This window comes from Athene cunicularia (assembly GCF_003259725.1).
Source record: "Athene cunicularia isolate RWA chromosome 1 unlocalized genomic scaffold, athCun1 chr1_part2, whole genome shotgun sequence".
In the NCBI taxonomy this organism is placed as follows: Eukaryota; Metazoa; Chordata; class Aves; order Strigiformes; family Strigidae; genus Athene; species Athene cunicularia.
The window spans coordinates 26,075,815-26,100,459 of record NW_020799092.1 but is presented as its reverse complement, the minus strand read 5'-3'; the positions used below and the strand labels follow the sequence as shown (position 1 = coordinate 26,100,459).

The window sequence follows — 24,645 nt, the reverse complement described above, 5'->3', positions numbered from 1 at the left end:
ATCTTGTCATAACTTTAATTCATATTGAAGTATTTGAGGGATTCTTTTTTTCTCTGTTGATGATTCATGCTGCATAAAGCTTCTGGATCAACAAAATGTATAATATTTCACGATTGGATTAGAATTCATGTATTTGGTATGCTGTAACTGATTCAAATATTTAAAAAAAAAAAAAAGTTTTGATGTTTTAACCACAGGATTTTTAAATAAATTATTCTTTCACCAGTGTAAAGAAGTTTAAGTGACTGCTCTACTCGATCAAAATGGTGGACACTGAAAACCAGCTGTATCCCCTCACTCCCTTGGAGGAGGATGATATAGGCAGCCCGTTATCTGGAGAGTTCCTACAAGATATGGAGAACATTCAAGACATCTCTCAGTCTCTAGGTGATGATAGCTCTGGAGCTTTAAGTTTAACAGAGTTCCAGTCACTGGGAAATGGTCCAGGATCTGATGGATCGGTTATAACAGGTAAGAGGGGTTTGGTTGCCTCTAAAACTTTCTTTTATAAATACGTAGTGATAGAAATAAAAAACTATTTTAATGCAATAATTGTTGTTTATGACTAAGTGTCACTTAGAAATATATAAACTGATTATAGCATGGTCTTAAAATATTTAAGGCTAAAGTTAACTAATCAGACAAATGTCACTGAAAAATTACTGTGACGCTGGTTTAAATTATCCTTAATATCAAGACCTTTTTCAAAATAACTATTAAAAATCACTATTACTAGCAAAGAAGTTACAATGTATTGTAGCATATAGGAAGACTAAAGGAATTACCCCTTTTTTTAAATTTTTCAAATCACATATACTTGAAAAGTATTGTGAAGTGTTTGCCAAGAATTTATAAACGAACTCTTAAAAGCTCACCTAGAATCCCAGTATATTTTAGTGCACTGATGTTTTGAACGTGCTGTTTTCTCCCCTCAAGAGCAGCTTCTACCCTGGTTAAAGCAACAGGCTGAGTGCTAATACATTACATAGTCTTTAGTGAAAAGGTCTTTGTGAGAAGCTTTTGCTTTGAGAGATCAAAATGGAAATCATTGAAGTGGTACGGGACACTGCAGTGATGTCTGTGAGGTATTCCTTTTGAAACTGTGGTTTTATAAATCTTTTAGCAGTAGAACGATTGTAAGGAGTTTACGATTAGCTTTCTGGTTGGTTTACATGATGTTTTGTTTTGGGAGTTTTCTCACTTTAAATTGATTCCCAGGCTGTGATCACTATTTTTCCTTACAAAAACTGCACTAGTACAACTGAGGTGTGCCTCTGTGCTAAAGGGGTTCAAGTGAAGAGTGTGACTTTTGAAGGGAGACCTGCCTCTTGGCACTATTGCCCAAAGGAATGTTTGTAGAAATATGATTTGGGTCCCTTTTAGTTGCTGACCTTCACATAGAGAGGTGCCTTCTACAGGAGAAGTAGTTACGTGCTAGGTTTATAACATAGCACTCTGAGATGTGATTTTTTTAATTAATATTTGTGTGTATGTGTGTACAAGTCCTACAATAGCTTCTACTGTCACCTTCTAATTTGAGTATTCAGTGTTCATTCTAGTTTTGCTGTTAGAGAGGATGGAAAATGTAAACTTTTAAGGCTCAAATTCCACAAGGCAAGTAGAAAGAAATGAGAATCACACTTAAAAAAAAAAAAAAAAATCCTGGGTTTTAGGCAGCTCTTGATGACTTTGATGCCTGTGGGCTTGGCAGTGCTGGCAGTGCAGACTGAGCTTGATGCCAAGGTTTTTTTCTAACATACTTGCTGACCTACATTCATGAGTGTTTCTTAATCTTTCTGTTAAAATAACACGCCCATTAATTTGCTAAAGTCTCGTGGTGCAAGTTGCAAGATGGAAGATAAAAGAAAATTCTGACCTCAGAAAGTATTTTCCTCAAATAAGGTGGAAATATTAATTGAAATAATGACGGTTGGAATATGTTAGTTTTGTAACATGTTCATCTAGTAGTAAAAGGTCTGGAGAGTTTATTCCGTTGTACAACAATTCAGAAATGCTTTTCCCATTATAATCAAAAGATAGAACATCTGAGCAAGGCTTTTGTTGCTGGATTATTTTAGAAGCAGACTTACCTTCCTTTTAGTAGCTGTTTCGCCTTTCTAGCGGTGTGCAGGTGCATGCTTTTACTGGAGAAAATTCCTTAGAGAAGTTGTGTAACTGCTTTGTAGGGCCTCATCATTTACAACTAAGAGTAGCCCTTCAAAAGTCAAGGGGACTTTAAGTGTATCTTAAGTGTAACTCAGCGTGAGCTGGGAATATGTCTCTTGTCATGCCATAGCAATAGATCTGATGCTCACCACTACAGCACAAGAGATGGAAGGCGTAACAGCAAGATAAGCCGTTAGTAACCTGTCTGGAAAGAACAAGTGCCAGGCTGAACAGATATTGTGAGACAAACTCGGAAGTCATGAGGGATTCTATTCCATTGTGTTGGGTTTATTTTATTTTTGTGTTTTCTACTGTTAGTCTTGAGCAGTAAGTACACGTTGAATACTGCTTTTCGGTTTCAAATTTGTTGTTTGTGAAGGTGGTATATGGGCGGTTTTACGGTTAAGAAAACTTCCTTGATTTAAAAGAAGTATTAATTCAGTACTTTGTAATTTTAAGTTGTGGGATAAGAAAACTTCATGTTTGCATCCAATTGAGAAACATTTGAAAAAAAATCAAAGTAAAAAATGAAACTTGGGAAAACCCCTAAAAAGCTTGGGGTTTTTTTCTCTTATTTTGTGGTGCATATTTATTGAATCCTCAAGAGCCATTATCACCCTCCTGTTCTTGTTACCAGGGTTACTTTGGTAAGGCTTTTTGTTTGTTGACATTGTCTGTTTCATCAAAACGAGCAGGGTACACCCTGTATGTTGTGTGTGTTTGTACTGTTGTTATAAATATTAATTATTTTTTCAAACACTTATGGCCAAATTGTTACTTAATGACTATTATTAACTCATGGTTATTTTTTAGAATAAGCTCGTTTTTGTGTGGATTTAGTATAGAAATGGTATCAATCTTGATAGTATAGTATTTATGAAGTGTTCCTTTTTCTTTTAGACACCCTTTCACCAGCATCCAGTCCTTCATCCATTAATTTTGCCACAGCTCCAGGTAGCATAGATGAATCACCCAGTGGAGCATTAAACATTGAATGTAGAATTTGTGGGGATAAAGCCTCAGGCTACCATTACGGAGTACATGCTTGTGAAGGTTGTAAGGTACAGTCGTAATTTTCTTTTTAAGAACCTAAATCATGTTGTTTTATTTACAGGGTTATATGAAGATAAACATTTGTTACATAAATGTTTAATTAATATAATTCTAGCCATTACAATTATTTAAATAATAAACATATCTGTGATCTTTTTTTCTGAAAGAAATTTTTCAGATCCCATAACCAGATACCATAACTCAATACCAGACCTTCATCAAGCAGGGGCAATTCACAATGATAATTTTAATGCTGCTTTTCTGGATATAGTTAGTTAAACACTAAAACGACTCAAAACACTAAACTGTGACTAAAAGTCAAAGCCTACTTGCTCCACTAGTGTTTTATTTGTGTTAGGAGTATGGCTGTGAGAAGCATGTGAGTTTGCTACATTTCCATTATAACAGTAACAAATCCTGAATTTCTCTCATTTCCACCACATTCTGCCTGAATCACTTAGTTTTGTCCCTCTTGTAGTTCTGGGAGCCAGTGCATGTCTCTGGGGCAAATTATGTTAACACTGATGTGTAATTTTTGGGATGATATGGCCTATGAATGATAAGATTCTTTTCTTTTTCCTTCTAATGTTTTAGTTTTCCCTATTTTTTTTCTAAATTATAGTGTAAGGTAAGAGGAATAATTGTGTATGTTTTCTTTCGTGCACAATGTCAGAATATGTAACTCGAATATAAATCTTACAGAATGATGATAGAATATCTATTAAGAGATGGGGAGCCAGTTCACTGTCAGTTGTGTCCCACAGTCTTAACAACGTGTTGTTACGTCACGTGAAACAAAACGTTGCAATGTCTCTAAATTTGCTAACCCTGTGATTTTGTAGTACGAGACTAAACTTAGGTTGCATTATCAAGACGTCACGGTAAGATCTGTTAAGTTAGAGGTTTTTCTGTGTTTGTGTGACTTACACATATGAAAGATGAAGGTTATTTCTGACAGGGGATGCTGAGAGAATGCGTACAAAAGCAGGATGTGAGCTGGAATTGTTTAACCCTCAAGGACAAGCCTGCTCGGGTACTCTTGATCTTCTCCCAGGGAAGAGGGCTGAGAGCTACTCCCTCCTTTCCTGTCTGCCATTTTACACACGCCTCCATACACACCACTTCACCGCACAGATTCCTCCCTCTGGACAGGTTATACTTTGCATATTGTTTTGCTAGTGACATCAATAATAAAAGAAAAAAAAACAAAACGTACCTGTACGATTGAAGTTTAGTGCTCAACATTCTTTAACATTACATATTCTCTTCTCCAACTTTTTATAGGGTTTTTTTAGAAGAACAATCCGTTTAAAACTCGTCTATGATAAATGTGATCGCAACTGCAAAATTCAGAAAAAAAATCGTAATAAGTGCCAATACTGTCGTTTTCAAAAGTGCCTTTCAGTTGGAATGTCACATAATGGTAGGTAAGAGTGCCCTTAATTTGTTTGTTCCTACCCAGAGTCTGCCTCTGGAAGCAGGCACTTGGAGAGTGTTTTTTTATTTACACATATGAGCTGAAGCTCAGATTTTTACAGTATAGATCATGGCAGGGGACACCAGTTTCCCTAATGAATAGTTAATGTAATTGATATCCAGCTGCCAAATGTACTCTTGTGAGCTTTACACAATTGTGCTGGACGTCTGTTTGTCCATGTGAATGTTCATTTAGTTGCCTTCTTCACCCAGAACTTTGGCACCATTACTCCCATCGAAACAAATTTCAATACTGGAAGAATTCTGATCAAGGGCATTGTAGAGGAGTAGGAGAGGAACAACTGGCTCATTGTAGGAAGGAATGATGTAGGATAGAAATCTGTAGAAAATCAGACTTATTTTTCAGGTTACAGTGCAACAGCTCTTGGGCAGATGGTTCAGGGAGTGTGGGGGGAGGGTGAGGATCTGTGCTGATTATGGAACAGGAATCTGGTGGGTTTTCTTAAATGGAATGGTAAAAATTCAGAGTGTTTAGATAACCAGTTTAAAAATTATTGTTTGTATTAATGATTTAAGATAAGGTTGGTAAACCTGTGGCTTACAGGCCAATTTCAACCCACAAGGCAGTTTTATGCACAGTATGTAGCTTGCTAAGCAACTTTGGTAAAAACGGAGAGGCCAAGCCATGAGAAAACACATCTTGGTTGGCCAGATGACAGTAGTTTCCTTGCCCTATGTAGGTCTGATAGTGTCAAGGCTGAACTTGGGAGTGGGTGCAGTTTAGGAGTAGGTGAAAAGTAGGTGAGAATGGTGGTCTAGGTGAAAAGCTATGGGTTAGGAGATGAACTTCCTAAGGAAACTATGCAGTCAGGATAGCTGGGGTGGGGACGTGGTTGGGGAAGCTGTCTATGACATTGTAGGCTAGAGTTCTAGCAAGAGACATTGGGAAAGTTGACTTTCTGGTTCTGGGGAAGTCTGGGTCTCTTGTGGTGAGCCTTGACTGCGATTAAGGCCCTTTGGGAGAGGGTTGGTGGTCTCTGCAGGACTGATGATAACCTTCCTGAAGCAGCAGACTGGAAGAGTGTGCCAGCCAACAAAGTCACATCTCGGGGCTGTGCTGGTTGTCAGGAACAAACATTCAGTTGAAGCTGTTTTGTCCTACTAAAACGCTGTGGGTACCTGTGCTCCAGATGAAGGGATTAGCAGGAGTTTTACTGCAGCAAACCCGTAGGGGGAAGGATATGGCTGCTAACTTGCAGGCAGTACTTCTCAGGAAAAGAGTTAGAACTAGATTTACAGCCATGACCTTAAAACTGCAAGGTTTAGAACAGATCTTCCACTTTTCCAGTAGACCCATGGCCAGATTCTGAACAGGCCTTCCATATCAGGCTTCCATTTAAGTCCAAAACTGTATTTCAGATCATGCCTAGAATCACCTCTTTGCCATGAGACACCTTCTTATGACGTGAGAAAATTCCTTGGGCGTGTTGAAGGGCTAATTCTGCACATGCTCTGAATTGCTCAGTCCAGGCAGTGAGGTTCTGTCCTCCTGGTGGTTTAGATGCTGAAATGGAGGAAGAGCTCTCTTAGCCGTCTCAAAACCTTGCACACCTTCAGCCCCTTTTAAAATGGAGCTGATTTAGTTTGAAACTGAAAACAAGAAGGATGTGGACACACCTGTTTTGTTGCTAAATGTCCAGACCACTTGCCTAAAAATTGGGAGACCTCTGCACCCAGGGGTGTTTCAAACTCGCATCTCCTGCCTCTCAAAAGAAAATCCCAATGACTAGATTGGATGCTCAAACTCTCTTCTCATCCTCTAAGGTCTTGAAAAGCTAATCCCTTGAAAAAAGAAGCATGAAATGCTGGGTCTAGGGGGAGCTTTTGTTGACTGTAGCCTTTGAGCATAAATCTGGGTTTCTGGTGTGGTTTGTTCTCACTAGACAGCGCAGATACGTTGAACTGAACATTCAGTGCATAAAGAACCAAACGCCCCAGTAGGTTCAGAATCACCAACGGGCTTGAGGCGCAGCCCCGTTGCAGCGTTCCCAGTTCAGTAACTCCCCAGGCAGCTCTTCAGCTGGCGTGCGTGCTCTCTGCCAAGCTCCTGACAGAAGTTTACTCAGGTTTGGTATTTTTTAGAATTCCCAAAGTGGACTTTTGAGTTTTATGTTGGGACTTGTAGAACACAAGAAGAAGAAAACAAAATACAACTGCTTAGGTAATGTAGATGGGAAAAGGCCTGCGTTCTGGCTCATTGCAGATACCAGTCTGTGTTTTGAAACATCTGATTACCTTCAGTTTAGCATATTGTCTTGATAATTAATCACTGGCTATGTTGGAAAGGATGAGATTTTTTTTTTTTTCCCCTCATTAATTTATCATAATAAAGATACTACATCTACCTCAGTTCTTCTCTAGACAGAAAGTCTTACTGCTCTAATCAGCAACAGTCAAAGGCACAGATTTTTATATAACTTACGTTTGTCTTACAATTATGTCTTCCCATCAGCAATACGTTTTGGACGAATGCCAAGGTCTGAGAAGGCCAAGTTGAAAGCAGAAATTCTAACAGGTGAAAATTATGTAGAAGATTCAGAAATGGCAGATCTTAAATCACTTGCCAAAAGAATTCATGATGCTTACCTGAAAAACTTCAATATGAACAAGGTTAAAGCCAGAATCATCCTTGCAGGGAAAACTAATAACAATCCAGTAAGTACTTTTGCTGTAACCTGAAAGTAAAGCTGGCAAGTACCTAAGGTGTTTATAATAATTTGTTAAACTCTTAAGCAAATCTTTTAGAAAATAAGTATCGTGCTAATACAGACGTGAAATACGCAAAATAAAATATACCTGGAGTAAATATGGTTGCTTTTAGCCACTATAAGAATAATAGGAAGATGTAGGAAAATCAGGTGATTAACTTGTAAATGGGAGCCCATAACTTTACATTATAGTAGATGCATAAAAGGAAAGAAAATTAGTTCTTAATAAAAAATAAAAAGGTGACAGTTGAATGTGAATGCCTCTTGGTATGGGTGGGGGAAAGGGATCAAAATTAATTTCCTGTTATGACAGGAAAAAAAAATTATACTGTTTTTCTGCCACAAATGCCAGGATAAATACCATTATTTTTTAGGGTGTACAGGAGCTCTGTATGACTTCTGTTTTAATTGCAACAATATCAATGGCTGAAGGGGAAAGAAAACTTGAGTTTGTAATTCTTTCTTTACAGTTCTGGCCATTTCCTCACCCAGCCTTCATGATCTTTACTGTATGGTTACTTTGAAAGGGAGAAGCAAGCAAAGTTGTGAAGACAATATGCTGCAGAGGTTATTTTCCTTTCAGGATAATTTAGCCAAGGTCTACCTAATGCTATCAACTGCTTTTTGTTTTGTAGCATGTGAGATTGCATAACCAGTGTAAGGCCTGACTTGTTTCACTTTATGCATATTGCTTAAAAGTTTGGTGTGATTTCTGTTATATGTAGAAGTATTTTACCAACAATTTTAACTTAAAAATTTGCAGGGAAGAGGTTTTACGTATGCCATAATAAAAACCATGTAACTGTGGGCATGACTGTTACAAAAATTAAGCAAGGTGTCTTTTAAATGATAGAATTTGGCATATTACAGTCTAGTCTAGCCAAGCACACAGGCTTCTGCATTAAAAGAGAGACATAGGGGTAATCCCAGTCTTTTTCACTGGATTAAAGAGATCCTCAAAATTAAGCACAGGTTTAAACTCTTTTGGGAGTACAAGCTGACATAAGCTTACAGTAAATACCATGCTTTAACACCTTACCAAGCAGGTATCTGCATAAAGTCCTTTTCCAGCTTCTTACCGCACGTCAGAATGATAAATTACAATATATATCATACATGCGGGGATTCGAGCAGACTGCATCTTAATTTTTGTATTCGCATTTATGCGATCAATGCTCTGTGATTATAGCCATCCAGTTGACTAGCTAATAGTGGCTAGACTAGTAACAGTGGCTTTACAAGAAAAAATTAATGAGGAATCAGACCCAGTATACTATAAACAGGCTGCTTTGCTCATTCTTCAATATGCAGGGAGGAGGAGGGTTTCTAAGCTCTTTCACCATTCCATGGGAAAACAAATATTTTCATTTTCTTTTGACTTTTTAACAGAAAAATAAATTTTTAAAAAGAGGCGTTTGTTGTCGGTAATTAATAACCCACCTGTTTCTGAACAGTGCATTAACAATTGATTTTAATGAATCCTAATCCTTGGCACCACTATTTCAGAATAAACTATCATTTTTCATGATGACAAGGTATATCACTTTTAAATTCAGCTCACGAGTCCTTGGCCATACCTGTTTTCTGCATACTGAATTGATGATAAATTCCTAAAAGATTTACTAGATAGTCTTTTAAAGGTTCAGAAATGCGGTGGGTTTATTGCTTTACCACTTTCTGCTCGTGTCCACATGCATATAGAAAGTTCTGTTCTGTGTTAAGTCTAAGTACGGAAGGGAGATGGAATGTGTAGTTGCCATAAGCATTTAAAAAATAGAAAATTGGGAGAAACTAGCACGTTTGACAGTTTTCCAAGTAAAATAAGTGAATTCTCTGAGTTTCTAACAACACCAAGTGTTCCTCATGATATTTGATCTGAGGAAAAAAACCACAGGGAAGGTGCTTTGCTTAGCATTTATGGAACTAGATTTATGTTCAAGGTCAGTTGCCATGACTTTGGTAGGCTGGGAAGTGTTGGCTTTCGTTATTTTTCTTTAGAGAATTGTCCTGTTTTGATTATCTTCAGATATGTATCAAAATATTTTTGAGGTCTGTTTGTTCTTAAGAAAGTCTGAATGCCTTTTTTTTTTTTAATGTTTTAAGAGACTGGCTCATCAGTTTGTACGTACCTTTTTTTTAAATTAAGGGGATTATAGAAAAGACCACAATCAAGACTGAAATTCTGTGTTTTCTGGAATTCTGGTGGGATTCTGGGTTTAGAGATGACTTAGCACTCATTGTAGCTAGAAAGGTGAGCTGAATTTCTGTGGAAGATAGCTGGGACATAACTTATGAAAATCTGATGATAAAACACAAGAGTAGTACAGGGTTCACATTCTTGTGCAAATATTCTGTCCTATATTTAAATGACTGTCTGTATTCCCCCTAGGATACTTCAGGAAAGCATCATGATGTGCATCAAGTGTAGTTAGTTTAGGAATCGATAGGAGTGTAGGCAGAATAACCTGGACTTCTGGAGAAGGTAATCCAAGTTTTTTGTGAACCTTCTGGGCCTTGCTGTGAGCTGGATATATGCATACTAAGCACAGTACTTCTGGATCTTCACTGTAACTACTACATAAAGCTAGATTAAAGATATGTCATATATATTTACATTTTACTGCTTGCATTGTTGTTTGCAGACCCGACTTGTTCTTAGATACTGCAGCTTGTAGTTCTGCAATACGTGGTTTCTCTTTATGCAGAAATATGAAAGAACTCGTGGGGTATTGATAGCTGATGGCTGATTAGCCTAAAAGTTAAATATCAGAATTCCTGTTCTTTAAGAAAGTGATGGTTAATAACCATGATTTTGTAACTGAATTAGTACTTCTTTTGTTCTGTAGCCATTTGTTATACATGATATGGATACCTTGTGTATGGCAGAGAAGACCCTGGTGGCAAAATTGGTAGCCAATGGAATTCAGAACAAGGAAGCAGAAGTTCGAATCTTCCACTGCTGCCAGTGTACATCTGTAGAGACCGTCACAGAACTTACTGAATTTGCCAAATCTATCCCTGGCTTCTCCAATCTTGACTTGAATGATCAAGTGACACTGTTAAAATACGGAGTTTATGAAGCCATATTTGCCATGTTAGCATCTGTGATGAACAAGGACGGGATGCTGGTAGCCTATGGAAACGGTTTTATAACCCGGGAGTTCCTGAAAAGCCTGAGAAAGCCATTCTGTGATATAATGGAGCCCAAATTTGATTTTGCAATGAAATTCAATGCACTAGAATTGGATGACAGCGATATATCCCTTTTTGTTGCTGCCATCATTTGCTGTGGAGGTAAGCATTGCATATCTGTTGTTTAAGGTTGTACATTTCAAAATTTTCTTCATGTGACATAATAATTTTAATAGAAAAGCTTAGATATTTCTTGAGGATTTAATTCTAGCACTGAAAATGTCATTTTTCCTTTTAGCATTTTTCATGGAAGATACTGTGTAATTTAACAGTCTCCATCCCGTATTTTGCGTTGCAAAATTGTAGACATGCTAGGAATTATTGTTCACCCTCGCTTAGAGAGGGGTCTAATGACTCTCTGTTCTTAAAAGCGGCATGTGAGGAGTGTTGGTATTGTTTTGTTTGGGGTTTGGAGGATTTATTTTTTTTATTACAGAATCATTCAGGTTGGAAAAGACCCTTGGGATTATTGAGTCCAACCATCAGCCCAACACTACAAAGTTCTTAAAGTATGTTTAAGGCTGGGTTGGAAAAAATATTTCTATCCACCAAATGGGCAGAAAAATAGTATGTAATGAGACTGGAGACAGGTGCAGATGATAGCTTTGCTTATCTTTGAAACTTGCTGATTATATCAAGTCATGAGTTCTGCACAGATGCACAGCTCTGGGCTTCCTGCGTTCTGATTTCAAAATCACAGGCTGTTTTTAAAAAAGTTTACTTAGCTAATTTAAAAAAAAAACCAAAACCAGTTGATAGTATTTTTTAAAAATTATTTCATAATATGTAAGGATATGAGGTTTGGGGTTTGTGGTTTTTGTTTGGTTTTTTTTTTAATATCTGTTGTTTGAACTCTGAGTAGAGGAACACAAATTTAATAATAATTTATAATCCTTTCCTCCAAGAAGTAAAGACTTTCATATTTAGGGTTAAATTCAAAACTATCCATAAGCATTTTGAGAAAGGGAAATAAAAGATTGAAAGAATGAAATATCCTTAATAGGTGCTTCTCTACATCCTGTCAATAACTTGTGCTGTATACATACGGCAACCAAGAGTCAAAGTGTGTTGTTTATCCTTTGGTATTGCTACCAAACTGAAGAACTCTAGAAATAGCCATGTACTTTTAAGTTGGGTTGGGTTTTTTTTATCCTTACTGTTTGAATTCTGTTATCAGGACATTCAGAATATAGAACTGGATTTCTAGGCTGCATACTTCTGCTGTATTTTGGGGTGAGAGGGTGCTGTGGGTTTTCTTCTTTTGTAGCATAGGTTGTATTTAGTAGTATGAAATCTCTCCTCAAATAACTGTGGGCACTGACAAAACTTTGGCCAAAGGGATAAGGAAGACTACTCTTTTTTATTTTTCTTTTTTTAAAAAACAAAACAAAACAAACAACAAACAAAAAAAACCACACAAAAAAACAAACAAAAAACACACACAAAAAAACCAAAAAACAAAAACACCACAAACATTTTAAACCTCACTGCCCTTAGTGTATAATGTAAATATACACTGTAGCCTACAACACAGAATGTATAAAGTAGCCTACTTTTAAAGAATAATTATAATATTATGACATGTATTCTTTTGTTTTGAGAACAGATCGTCCTGGTCTTGTAAACGTAGGACACATTGAAAAAATGCAGGAGAGCATCGTGCATGTACTGAAACTTCACTTGCAAACCAACCATCCTGATGACATCTTCCTCTTCCCAAAACTTCTCCAAAAAATGGCTGACCTCCGACAGCTTGTCACAGAGCACGCTCAACTTGTTCAGATAATTAAGAAGACTGAATCTGATGCACATTTACACCCTTTACTACAGGAAATCTACAGGGATATGTATTAAGGATTTTTAGTATTTTTTTTTTCCACAGTATTTAAAGACGAGAGCAATACTAATAACAGATGGGAGCAAAACTACTTGCAGTTATCTGCTGTTCGCTCAGCTCAGAGCATGAAAAAAAATCTAAAAGCTGGGTAACTGGTGTGTTACACTGCTTTTAGTTTGGGATCTTTTGTCTTCATTTGAAAGAGGTCTGCAGAAAAATACTGATCATAGAGCTCATGAAGTGTCTTACAATGGTTCTTTTATTTGAAAATTTGAAGATTGGTAAGGAATGCATATTTGTATAATAAATCAGAATGTTAAGTAACAGAAATGAACAAAACTGTATTTCCTCTTGGCTTAGTCATTTTAGAAATAACATAACAAATTCAGCAAATTCTCTCCAGGTATATGCACAATCGTAAAGATGATGCACTTTTGGCTAATGGTAATCACTGAGAACCAACTAACACTTTTCCTTACAGCAGTCAGTCTAGGTGTATCAAATGGTTGGATATTGCTGTACATACACTTCTAAAAAATTAGAAAGACCTTTGATCCGCTGCTGCTTCAATTCCATGAAATGCAGCACAGCTTCATAGAGTCTTACATTGGTATACCTTAGGATTAGCACGTTTAAAAGACAGTTCTCTTATGAAATGAAATAAAATCCGAAGTGTTATCTAAAATATAGCTGAGGTGCTCCATTCGGGTGTTTCTTGAAGAGTAAATGGGATAAAATAATGGAATCCTTTTTTCAAAAGTGTTCTGAGGAAATACAAAAATATCCCAGAGGAAAACCATATCATATTCAGTAACAGTTTTAAACTGACAGAGGGGAGATTTAGGTGAGACCCAAGGCAGAAATTCTCCCCTGTGAGGGGGGTGAGGCCCTGGCACAGGCTGCCCAGAGCAGCTGTGGCTGCCCCCTCCCTGGAAGGGTTCAAGGCCGGGTTGGACGGGGCTTTGGGCAACCTGGGCTGGTGGAAGGTGGCCCTGCCCGGGGCGGAGGGTGGGACTAGATGACCTTTAAGGTCTTTTCTAACCCAAACCAGCCTATATTCTATACCATGTGTATTTTGGAGAACTCAAGATGTAGTTTTGATTTAAAAGTACTGTTTGGAATTAGCAAGAGCTTTGGAGAGACTGAAAAAAACGATCCTAGCCCAGAAAAAGAATTTCAACTGCCCAGCATTCTGGTGGAGTGGTAGCTTACTCTGAAGAAATGGTGGCATAGGAATGGCACCTTCTTTCTTGACAAGTACCTTGGCAGTACGGAGTTGTCTGGACCTGTTTCCTTTTCCCATGAATATACTGTTTCATTTTTTTCCAGTTACCCACTTGGATATATTTCTTTCTACTCCTTCTTAGCCCTTCTTGACAGAAGTATTAGCTAAATTATTTCACCAAATTTTGTCCTTGTCCGTAACGCCACAGTGGATAAGGCGACAACATTACCAAGAGCAGCATTTGTAGGTGTTGATTGTGTAATATTAAAGAGAGCATAGTGGAGAGTAGGATTATCACGTTCCTGAGAGCAAACTCTGATTTTTACAACAGTACTTACTCCTGATGCAAAATAAGCCATAGGGAAACTGCTTGACTTTGCCATTTTATTGGATTCTTTTATCAAAGAGTACTACACATAAGTGCTAGTTTGCAAGACACTGTGCTATTTCTTTTTGTGTTTGTTTTTTTTTTTAATACGGTAACTTCACATTATTCTTATTTTACTATTTGTTTCATAACACAAAGATCTCAGGAGCCAAACTTAGCATTTTCACAATAGTTAAGCTTTCAGTGGCACAGGAGGACACCTTGTACGTGTTTTGTTGTAGGATGCTTGAAGACTTCAGAATCTTAAACCTTCACTGCAAGAATTTAGTCAGATTGATAAAGTGTGAACATCACACTGGTTCTTATTTTAGTCACAGTGTTTGTTTCTTTAGAGGCCAACTAGCATTGGTGGACACCGGATAAATTACAGCAATTTGGTGTTTATCCAGCAGAGGTTTTAGTGTCAGGTATATTCAGTGTAAAATATTGAAGCATAGGCCTCAAATTTGGTGACCATCTGGGGCAGGTTAGAAACAATAAATGCACGTGCACAAAACACTCTCCCCTTTCCTGTCACCAGTTGGTAACAGGAAGAATAAGAACGTTACAGCTACTTCTAATGCTTCGTTAGGAGAACATTGTTGGTCTTACCAGGAAAGAGCAGATGAGAGGTGGGTTGTCTTTTGTGTCTTACAGCAGCACGTAGTATGTCCCCAGAAATAACAAGAGGATTTTAGCAACAACGCTGCTTTATTCCTGTCAGGCATCTTTCACTAAGGGGTTTAGGCATAAGACATCGAGTGCTGAAATAATTGCTACGCAGTAGTGAAACTCTAATAGCCAGCTATTTTATCTTCTAAAAAATAATAAGCTGAAAAAAATAATATAAGCTGATTTTTTTTTCCTCCAAAGTGCAGATTTTTGCAAAGAGTAAATCTCAAAGTCGTGTTCCTTAGTTTGGGTGTACTGAAGTTTCTTGGGAAAATCTGACACAGTCAATGTGGACAAAAACTATTTTTTCCTGCTCCTGTTCTCAAAAAGTGGCTAAAACACTTTACCGAAACTTTTTTGAAAAACATGGAAAATGTAATAATAAATACTTAAATTCTAAGCAAAACTATAAAGACTCGAAAACAGCATAATTCGGTAGAAGGCATAATTTTATCTAAATTAGCAGCTGCTTGTAACAGGTTCCTATTATCACCATTAGGAAAGTGCATAACTTGCATTTTTCCTCTTCTAGATCCATTTTGTTTTGTTATTTGAAAACCAGCAAGCATTTTTTTTTTTTCTAGTTCCTTGGACGCTGAAGTTGGATTTCTGTTTTAAATTAAATTGCAGACTTTTAATGAAAAAAAAAAAAAAAGGAAAGAACGCATCTCTGAATTACAGAAATATGAACAAGATGTTAACAGAGGCTAAAATTCTGGAGGGATTCCACTGCCCACACTGCTACACTGTGCACATACCCACAGTCTCTTCAAAGAATGACACAGGGCAGACAATTCACTTCCCAAATATTAATGAGCAAAAGAAATTAATAATTTCTACATTAAACTTTTAATGAAGTACCTTTGCTACTTCAGTAGGTGACTGCAGCAGGCTTTTGCCAATTAGATTTCAAAATGATTCAATTTGTGTGTCTGAAGTTTGGAATCTGAAGTAGTTCAAGATCTATTACTGAGGAGCCTTCAGCATCTCCACCTTGTACAGATTATCTAATATTTTAAAATACCCATTCTATGGAGAAAAAATAAAGTGCTCAAATTTTAGGATTTAAATTTTAGGATTTAAATTTTAGGATTTAAATTTTAGGATTTAAATTTTAGGATTTAAATTTTAGGATTTAAATTTTAGGATTTAAATTTTAGGATTTAAATTTTAGGATTTAAAAATTTATTAAATATTTTCTGGCTTGTTAGGTACAGTTTTGATCTGATTCTTACCAACATAACTTATAATTTTACTATCACAGCACCGAAGAATTCTGGTTAGCAACCAGGTGCCCACAAACAACTTAAGACAAGAGACAACAGATGGATAGAGGAAAATCTTAGGAAACAATAGTATGATTTAAGTTTTCAACAAACCTACAGCTCACTAATTTTTGAGGGTTGTTTTGGGGTTTTCTTGTTTATTTATTGGGATGCCCTAGGTACTTGGATAAAGGGGAAGAGGGGAAAAATAAAAGAGAGAGGAAGGTTTTGTGTCAAGTGTTAAGGAAATCCAATGTTCATTTTTATCTCCTTAAATATTTCCTTTCAAGGTGTACTATCTCCAGCATACAACTGCTATTTCAAAAAAAAATCAATTACTTTGTACCTTTTCAGAATTTCAGAACCCCACTTTTGTTTTAAACACAAATTGACAGACAATAGGTAGGAATGTTTTCCACTTCCAGAAATTGAATCTTTCTTCACATTTAAAGAAATGTGGTTTTTTTACTTAATTGCCACTTCCGTGTGCCTTTGTGCTTTGGTTCTAGCCAGCTGCTAGAAAGCTGAAGTTTTGCCAAAGAGCATATTTTTTGCATTATTTCTGGCCCGCACAGATTTAGGAAATACCAGCAGTTGCACTAAATCCGTTCTCATGAGAGAGCTAGCAGAAGTTTGCAAATCAAAGAGCTTATAATAAGCATCTAAACATTTGTTTGTTTATTCAAACTGCTAAAACTTGGGGAGATTTATTCATCACGAGAGCTGGGTCACATGCTATTACATTTGAATTTCCTCCTTATTTCTAATGGGAAGCCTGGACAACTTAAGGCACCATCTCAGACAAAGCAGTTGGAGAAGATGACGCTGTAGCTGCCTGTACGGCGAAGAGGAACAATTTCAGCTCTGTCTCTCTTGAAAAGCATCCCTGTTACTTAGTTGAAAATCTGCAATTACATTTAACAAATGCATTTGCAGCTGTTGTGACACTGCTTAAGTATAAGTTCTTACAAATCCTGGCCCTTCCCTGAAAACCCTAATCCTTTAATAAGTGTTGAAATGTAAGGTGATCTGGTGCTTGGTTATATCTCAGATGCTGTCTTGATAATCAGTTGCATGTAATTTTTTTCTTATCTAGGTTTAATCAGCTTTATTGTCCTTCTTTTACTAGAGATTTAAATTATATGTGGGTTTGACCTAAGATTATTGATATTATGTATTGTGGGATTTTTTTTTTTTATTTAATACCATTTCTTCATGTTTCAATTTGTAAAATACAAGAATATAATTGCAAGGTATAAACTTTCACTAAATTATATTACAGAGGTGCTTTAAGAAAAATATGTAAATTATTTAATTTAAATATTTGTTTCATACTTTATCATGTTGAACCCTTTTGTACAGCGAGGAAAGATTTACTTTTATGGGGTAAGGATTCTGGGCCTGAAGTCAAAGACAAACTGCTATTTATTCCTGTCCGGTCTCTATTACTGTATCATTTGTGAAGAAGTATCACAAATTCTGCAATTTATCAGTGTTTGGTATTGACAACTGTAACAAAATTTTGAAATATATTTTCACATAGAACATAGACTTCCTTTTTATTTAATTTTAATGACAGTAAGTCTAGGTGAGGAAGAGTTATAATCCTCAAATTGAGTTAATATTTTTAATATTTTAAGTCAAGTTCACCAGTATGGAAGACAGCTTATAGAACTAAGTTCATCTTTGCTTTACAGGGCAGTAGTTTGTTTTCCTTAAAAGTCTGAAAGAGAGCTGAAACGAGCTATATTCTGTTAGCACTCCATTTCTGATATTTTCTGAGGAGCTGACTTGTGGCTTACTAGAAATAATGTGTATTCAGGATTACTTCCTGCTACCTGCACTGATCTGCAGTTTTTAGAGATGTATTTTCAAATACGTCATTTGATAGTGCAAAAGAGTGTTGAAATGCCACTATTGGCTTTTGTGTCGGAGTGTTCCTTTGTGATTTTATGTAGAGATGAACTCAGAATCTGTTTGTAGGGGTTGCACGTCCTGTAACTCAGGTGTGACAGTCTGTGCCTACAGCATTCCTGCTAATGAATCCTGATGTAGGAACAAAGTTAACTTTTAAAGGTAAACCTTTTATTGTGCTGTAGTCAAAACAGAGCAACTAGCACAAGCACGGTATGATATAAATATGCCAGCAATGATTTACACTTAGTGCATTTTATTTGTAATGGATCAAACTTTTATTTCCCCGGGTTGCTCCAACTTGAAATTTTCACTTGATCAGTGTCACCATGCAGGTGTATTGCCTACTAAGTTTGTGTCGTATTTGTAAAAGCTCTTTCCTTTTTAAAGACTTTCCTATGGTAACCTACAGCTACTTTTCTTAATTTCACAGGCAGCAAAGAAAAAAACCTGTAAAAGGTACTAACAGATATGTCACTTTACACTGTAAATACACGGTATAAACTCATTGTTCACTAAACCCATCCTAGGGCGAGGGTGTGTCCTCTTTTGTTTTTTCTAATGTGCTCACAGGTTGGTTTGGGTTTTTTTTAAATCTCTTCTGGCTTCTGAAGCTGTTTGGGGTTTTTCTTTATTGTGTTAGTCGCTGTTCTGTCGTCAGATTCCATTGCAAGGATGTTTCAAAACATAATTCCTATTGCAAGGACCTCAATTTCAGATGAGCTGCCTCTGCCCAGGGGATAGGCTGCATCCACAGAGAGATTATCAGATTACAGGCTGAGCCTTAAATAAGGACTGCAAGATCAAGCATAAGGTACTTAAAGTTGGTTTTAAGGATTCTGGTATATTTTCTCAGGTTGGACATGCAGGTACAGTAATTCCTACTGTGGAAAAGACTCCTTGCGATCAATGCAAGAAGTTTCATGGCGTTCTTTACTCTTGATAGGAAAAAAATTAAAAAAAAAATAAATTGGCAGCATGGGAAAATACCAGCTGAAATACTGGCAACGTGCACGTACTGCGTTCTGCTGCGTAGGAGTGTGCAGTCTGATCATTCAAAATCTGTTTGTGATGTGCAACAGGAACTGTAAGAAGGTTAGCAAATTTTCTGGTGGATGATTCATATGTGAATAACCCCGCCGAGCGCCGTTGCAATCCACACTTCTTCCTCCCCCCCGGCCCGTTCTAGGTCCGTTCTGCCCGGCGGTAGCGCGGGGTTGCCTCCATGGAGGGGCCGTGCTTTGCCCCTCTGTTGGCACCAGAGGAGTTGGACACGGCCTGGGCATGCTGGGGCCGGGATCTCTGGGCCCTCATCAGTGGCACCATTGTGGCAGGTGCCTTCCCTGTCGTGGTTTTATTGTTTTGTTTTTGCAGGCAGCGGGAGGGAGCTGCCTCTGATCCAACCCTTCAGCCCTCTCCCCTGGGAAATGAATCCTGTGGGATAGGGTGAAGCCATGGCGCCATCTCGGGAGCTATTTCACAAATACTTCCCCTCTTTCAGAAGCTTCAGAAGTGGAAGAGCATCGATGGCTTCAGTTATTCCATTAGCAACAACAAATCTAACTGTTTTAATATGATGGATTTTAACGAGGAACCCCCTGCCCCAAACTGTCTTGACAGCTTCCCAGATGAGCTGCATTTCATATTGCTCCTGCTATTTCACAGCTTTTACAAACGATTGCTCTGAATTTTCTTTAGGGATGTAACACAACAGTGTTATTACATCGTGATGTTAAAGCCTTTTATCACGTCTCAAATTGTCTTGTTATCTGATATGACACAAAAAAAGGCACGTTTTCGTTAACGTTGCCAAACCCTAATCACTAGAGTTAACAAGTGTTTAATTAAATCAAGATATCAATATTAAAGAGAAAAAAAAAAAAACCAAAAAAACAAACAAAAACACAGGTAATTGTTTCCAGTCACCTATGTTTTTAGGAGTTTTTGGGTATGGAATTTACAAAGAGCAGACATTTCTTGTAGGAAGTAGTCAAACCTAATTCTCATGGAATGGTTGCTTCCCAGTAAAATACCACTAATTCAAGCCAAGTTCCCAAGTTTCTTTCTGTCAGAATAGTGCAAATGACATTTTCAAGAAAGAATGGAAGCCTGCTCTCACAGGGGTTTGTAGGAAAGACAAAGTCTCTTGCACTTGCAAATGTCAAAATTACATATATCGAAATATGACGATGCCTTCTCAAATGTTACCAGCCTACTGATCTAGGATGAAAAAACTTGAACTAAACATTTTTATTCTTTTTTTACGTTCTGATTTTTTTCCATTTCCTTTAATAATAAGAGGTTGAATTCATAGTGTTTGTAGAGGGACTGGTAGGAACCTATGTGCTTTAAAAAAAAAAAAAAAATCATCCTTTAAGATTGAATGTAAACACAGTTAATTTGAAATATGGCTTTGCCTTAATGGTTTAAAAAAAAAAATAAAGTATTTTTAAAATTGAATTTAATGACTTGTGCTGATCTTTTATTTCCAGGAAAGACTGTAATGTCATGATTCTGAGACAAACCTACCTCTTCCCCTCTGGTGGCTGCCTCTTGTACGTTATCCAGAGCAGCTGCCAAGTCCTGACCGAGTCCCTCACTCAGGGACCGTGCACGCACGAGTAACTTTTATGTACACGCAAGTAGTTCTGTTCTGTGCTCTTGTACAACCACTTACAATCTCAACTGATAGCCTGTGTCAATGTTTGCAGAAGCAGGGCCTGGGCCTGGGAACGGTGACACCCGTTGCTCCCGCTGCGATAGTACCAGTGGCCTGAACGTGTGTTTTGTGCTGCTCTAGTGTAATTAAGAACTTGAATGATTTTGCCTTAACCTGATTTGCCTTAATTTGGTATACAAAGCCCTGCTTCAGAAAACACTTAGCTGCTTAACTTTATACCAGGGAGTAATCGTGCTGATTTTTAGTCGTGAACAGGAGTGGATTAAGCAACCTTTGGTGGGATTGGTGCCCAGATTTTTCTGGGTTAGCATCAAGTATCTGTTAACAAATTGTATTAAGTATGTTTACTACATAGTAAGATGTGCCTATTGCAAGGATGTTTTAAAGGTGGAACGGTATTTGAAGCATCATTAAAGTGCTGATGCTTACGGATTTACTGCTAGGCACACCTTTTAAATGAGGAATGTGTAACGTGTATGTATATGTTGTGTATATATAATAGATATCTGTATTTCATCAGTTTGTTTGCTGACCCACCATCCCGCTGGTCCTTCCATCCCCGTTGCCTGTATGACCAGCTTGAGACATTTGTTGAACTCAACAAGCACTGAATTCACTTCTACATGACACGGAACATACTAACTGATTTGATGAGCGTGGCTTCAATTCAATCAGTTTGGGAGGATATGTCACAGATAATTGTTTTCCTTTGAGACTCTGGGGAGTTATTAAGCTGGTAAAAGAGTGCTAAAGCAAAAATTACAGCAGAGGATAATCACGTTTCTTCATTGGCTGTGCTCAGCAGCACTGAAGCCTGATTTCTGAGCAGCAGAAAGTGCTCGGAGAACCTGATGAAACCAAACTGTGAAGGCTGTGCACATCTTGAGGTGTAGGCCTCAAGGGTATTAAGTTTGGGCGTGATGGCATTTGGTCTGTGAAATCAAGAGACACCAAAACATTATGGTACAGAGACCATCATGCTCACGTTCAGTGGGAATATGAGAATGTGGAATACACAAGTTTTAACAGCTGGGCACAGATAATAATCCTTTGTTATTCCAGGAAATATCCAACTGTATGTAGGTCAGCCACCGCCTTCTGAAGTGTGGACCAGAGGTGACAGAGCACACCTGACAGCACTGGGCTACTGAACTACTTAGTGGTACTTGCTAGAAGTACAGTTTTCATCACCAAAGAGGTACGTGTAACCAGGTGACTGTGAAGCAGAGACGTATCCTTAACTTAGCTTTTTCTGTTGTACTCCAGATAAATAAATGAGCTGGGCTAGGCCAAATTAAAAATTGTGTAGTGACAGATTCTGCTCCCTTTTAATACTGAGTCTATGCCCCCTCCAGTTCAACTGAACAAGTACTTAAAGGTAGGGTCGTTGCTGAGGGCTTTAAATGGTGGTTCTATCATATGATGGCAAAGATAATGATTATAAATAAATAAGTTAACTGCATTTTTCTTAAAGGGGACAGAAGAGGTTGAAAAGGAGGAAAACAGCTCAGAGACACTAATGCTTCCCAGCCTGTTAGCAGGTGCATGTCCCAGTCTCAAGACAGACTTGCACGTCATAAAACCAAAAGGCATGTTCTCATTCAGATGGGAACTTCACTAGCCAGGCTTCTGAGACCTGCTTTCAAGCTAAGAGCTAAGATACAACCTCTTGCAAACATTGTGGAATACAGGAAATGAAAAAGTTTTAGAAAGACACTTACTGGTATAAACACAGTATGTGATCTCACACAACTATGATGCTTTTTGTCAGCTTGATTGTGAGACTAGTTTTAAGATGGAAAGGTACTGTGATTCTCTCTTGTTCTCTTTACAGTTGTGCTTTTAGCATAGGGTGTGCCTCTGTTATTTGTACAGAGCAGATAGATACACTACAGCTTTTTTAAGTTGGTGTGTCTAATACGAAACTGAAATTTAATACCACCCATTTTAAATAAGTTTAATATCACTTTCTTTGAAAATGTAGTCTCTTTACTGCAAAAAGGTATCCAAAGTGTTGACTTCTAACATGTATCTTTTTGTCCACAATTAAAGATGTCTGTGTACTCTGTCTTCAAAGCACCTAGAGCTTGAAAAGGGTACTAACAGGTCCATTATTGCTCCTCTAGTAACTGCAAGAAATTCCAGTCCTCAGCAGAGGACACCAATATCCTAGGCTCAGAAAAAAAATAGAAAAATTTTAGGACACTCAAACATCCTAAAGAACTAAAACTCATTGAAGTAATGTTGATTTCTTTTAACAGACACATGGTTTGTTCTACTAAAGTTTCCATGTTGACACAGGACAAATTACAAGGATGGAAGTGTTGAGAAGACAGGAGGTATTAACCAAGGCATTAACAGGTTCTGAACCAATGACCAAAAAAAGCTTGAGTAAATAATGTGATGTGGTGATTAGGAGCATTCTAGACATATCCTTCAGGTGTGTGACTAAGTGGTTTTACATAAATGCCACCTAAATCTTCCTTGTATTTACAACAAAGTCAACACAGATAATTGAGAGCTAATTTTTGATCTAAAACTGCTGTTGCTCTAACAATTCTTTTACCCTTTTTTGACTAAAACTATGTTTCTGAAATCCCTACTCTAGCTGCAGTTTAACTGCCCAGTTCAGGAAGGCATTGAGCTTATTAACTGATGTGTAAGTGAAAAGGAAGTCATATCTACTTGTAAAGCATAAGCTAGGTGTGTTAATGGTGCTCTCCTGTGGCTGTATTGACATGGACTGCAAGACTGAGTGAAAGGGACTGCAAGTGAATTCTAAGTAGTATTATTATTATATTGGTATTAGAAGAGCACCTACCTTCAGAAGTCTTAATACTGTCACACTGTTGAGATTATAATTTTGAAGAATCTAGATACTTCTATGGGTATCTGTGACTTGTAACAGACCAAAATAAAGCTTGGAATTCCTTGCCTCCTGTAATCCTACCAGGACAGCACTGTCAGGTTAACAATTGGTTTATACTTTCTTGGATGCATAAGGAACTAAGCCAGATAAGTCTGTCTCTGGTTTTCCTAACGCTGCAGGAGTGTTCAAGAACAATACAAATCGTGAAAATAACAAATGTGAAAACCTGGACGTGGTTCCTATGCTATAGGCTGTTTCATTTTTTCCTCCGTGCATTTTCCGTGGTGACAAGAGGCCCGTCTGTCTGTCCTTCTGGCTCTTCCACACCTCGCGGCCGTACGGCTGGCACCGCAGCGGCTGTGTGGTGATGCCTGAAGCCAAGCCTGTTGTAAGGAAATGCGTTGCTGTGTTCTGTAGGAGTGAGCTGAGGGAGGTTATTATTGCTCCTTTAAAAGGAGCAACATGATAAGTCTCCAAAAGGAGAGTGGAGAAACCCCACCCAAAGAACTGTCTCTCTTGGTCCTTCAGTATTTATGTTCTTCTATCCATTTTTTTACAGGGGAAGGATTTTTGTTGAGGCTTTCTTTTACCCATATCTTCTTGTATTTCCAAAGGAAAGGCCTTTAGGTTTTCATTCACACAGGGGAGGCAGAACCTTTTGGAGTAGAAGAGACTACATTCCTGTAAAGAAAATAGTATTATTAGCAGGATATACAAAATGGCACTGCTTGAGTTCCAGTCTCATTAAACCACATTTACATTTAGAATTCTTCTAAATTAAAGTCTTCTTGTAGGTTGAAATATTCCAATAACTTTGCTTCTTCCTATTCAATAATCCCAACAATCCTAGCATCTGGTTAGAGCTAACTGGGCGAAAAATAAAAACTGGGTCTATAAAAATCACTAACCAAATCAACTATCATGTTGCTCCTTTTAAAGAAGTGACCTTCATCAGTTCACTGCTACAGAGAACAGTAACACATTTCCTTATAACTGGCTTGTCCTTCGAGCATCGTTTATGGTTCTCCTGGCATGATCACTAAATTCCAAACAGGATTTAATGGCCAAGCTGAAGCTGGTGTTGCTGATGGATTATTCTTGGAGAGTTAAACATGAATAAAACCATCAGTATGGATGGATCAGGACATCTTTTGGGGAGTAATGGATTCCACGGGGTTTACCCATATGGTGAAGTTTTCC

General features: G+C 37.6%; 2 protein-coding genes across 5 annotated transcripts in view; one reads left to right on the top strand and one right to left on the bottom strand.

The window, feature by feature from the left end:
* The window catches only part of PPARA (peroxisome proliferator activated receptor alpha), a 36,544-nt gene extending 23,184 nt beyond the window's left edge, over positions 1-13,360 (top strand). For 3 of the 4 annotated variants that reach the window (XM_026868465.1, XM_026868462.1, XM_026868464.1), the window contains 6 exons: positions 227-471; positions 3,067-3,227; positions 4,504-4,642; positions 7,169-7,371; positions 10,271-10,718; positions 12,223-12,787. In XM_026868465.1, the coding sequence (XP_026724266.1) occupies positions 264-471; positions 3,067-3,227; positions 4,504-4,642; positions 7,169-7,371; positions 10,271-10,718; positions 12,223-12,470 (1,407 nt within the window). In that variant the 5' untranslated portion in view covers positions 227-263 and the 3' untranslated portion in view covers positions 12,471-12,787. Of the gene's footprint in view, positions 1-226; positions 472-3,066; positions 3,228-4,503; positions 4,647-7,168; positions 7,372-10,270; positions 10,719-12,222 lie in introns of those variants that run through there. The other variant, XM_026868466.1, reaches the window with a different exon arrangement.
* Positions 13,361-16,442: 3,082 nt separating this feature from the next.
* The window catches only part of CDPF1 (cysteine rich DPF motif domain containing 1), a 21,855-nt gene continuing 13,652 nt past the window's right edge, over positions 16,443-24,645 (bottom strand). The window contains 1 exon segment of the mRNA XM_026868120.1: positions 16,443-24,214. Coding sequence (XP_026723921.1) covers positions 23,977-24,214 — 238 coding nt within the window. The 3' untranslated portion in view covers positions 16,443-23,976.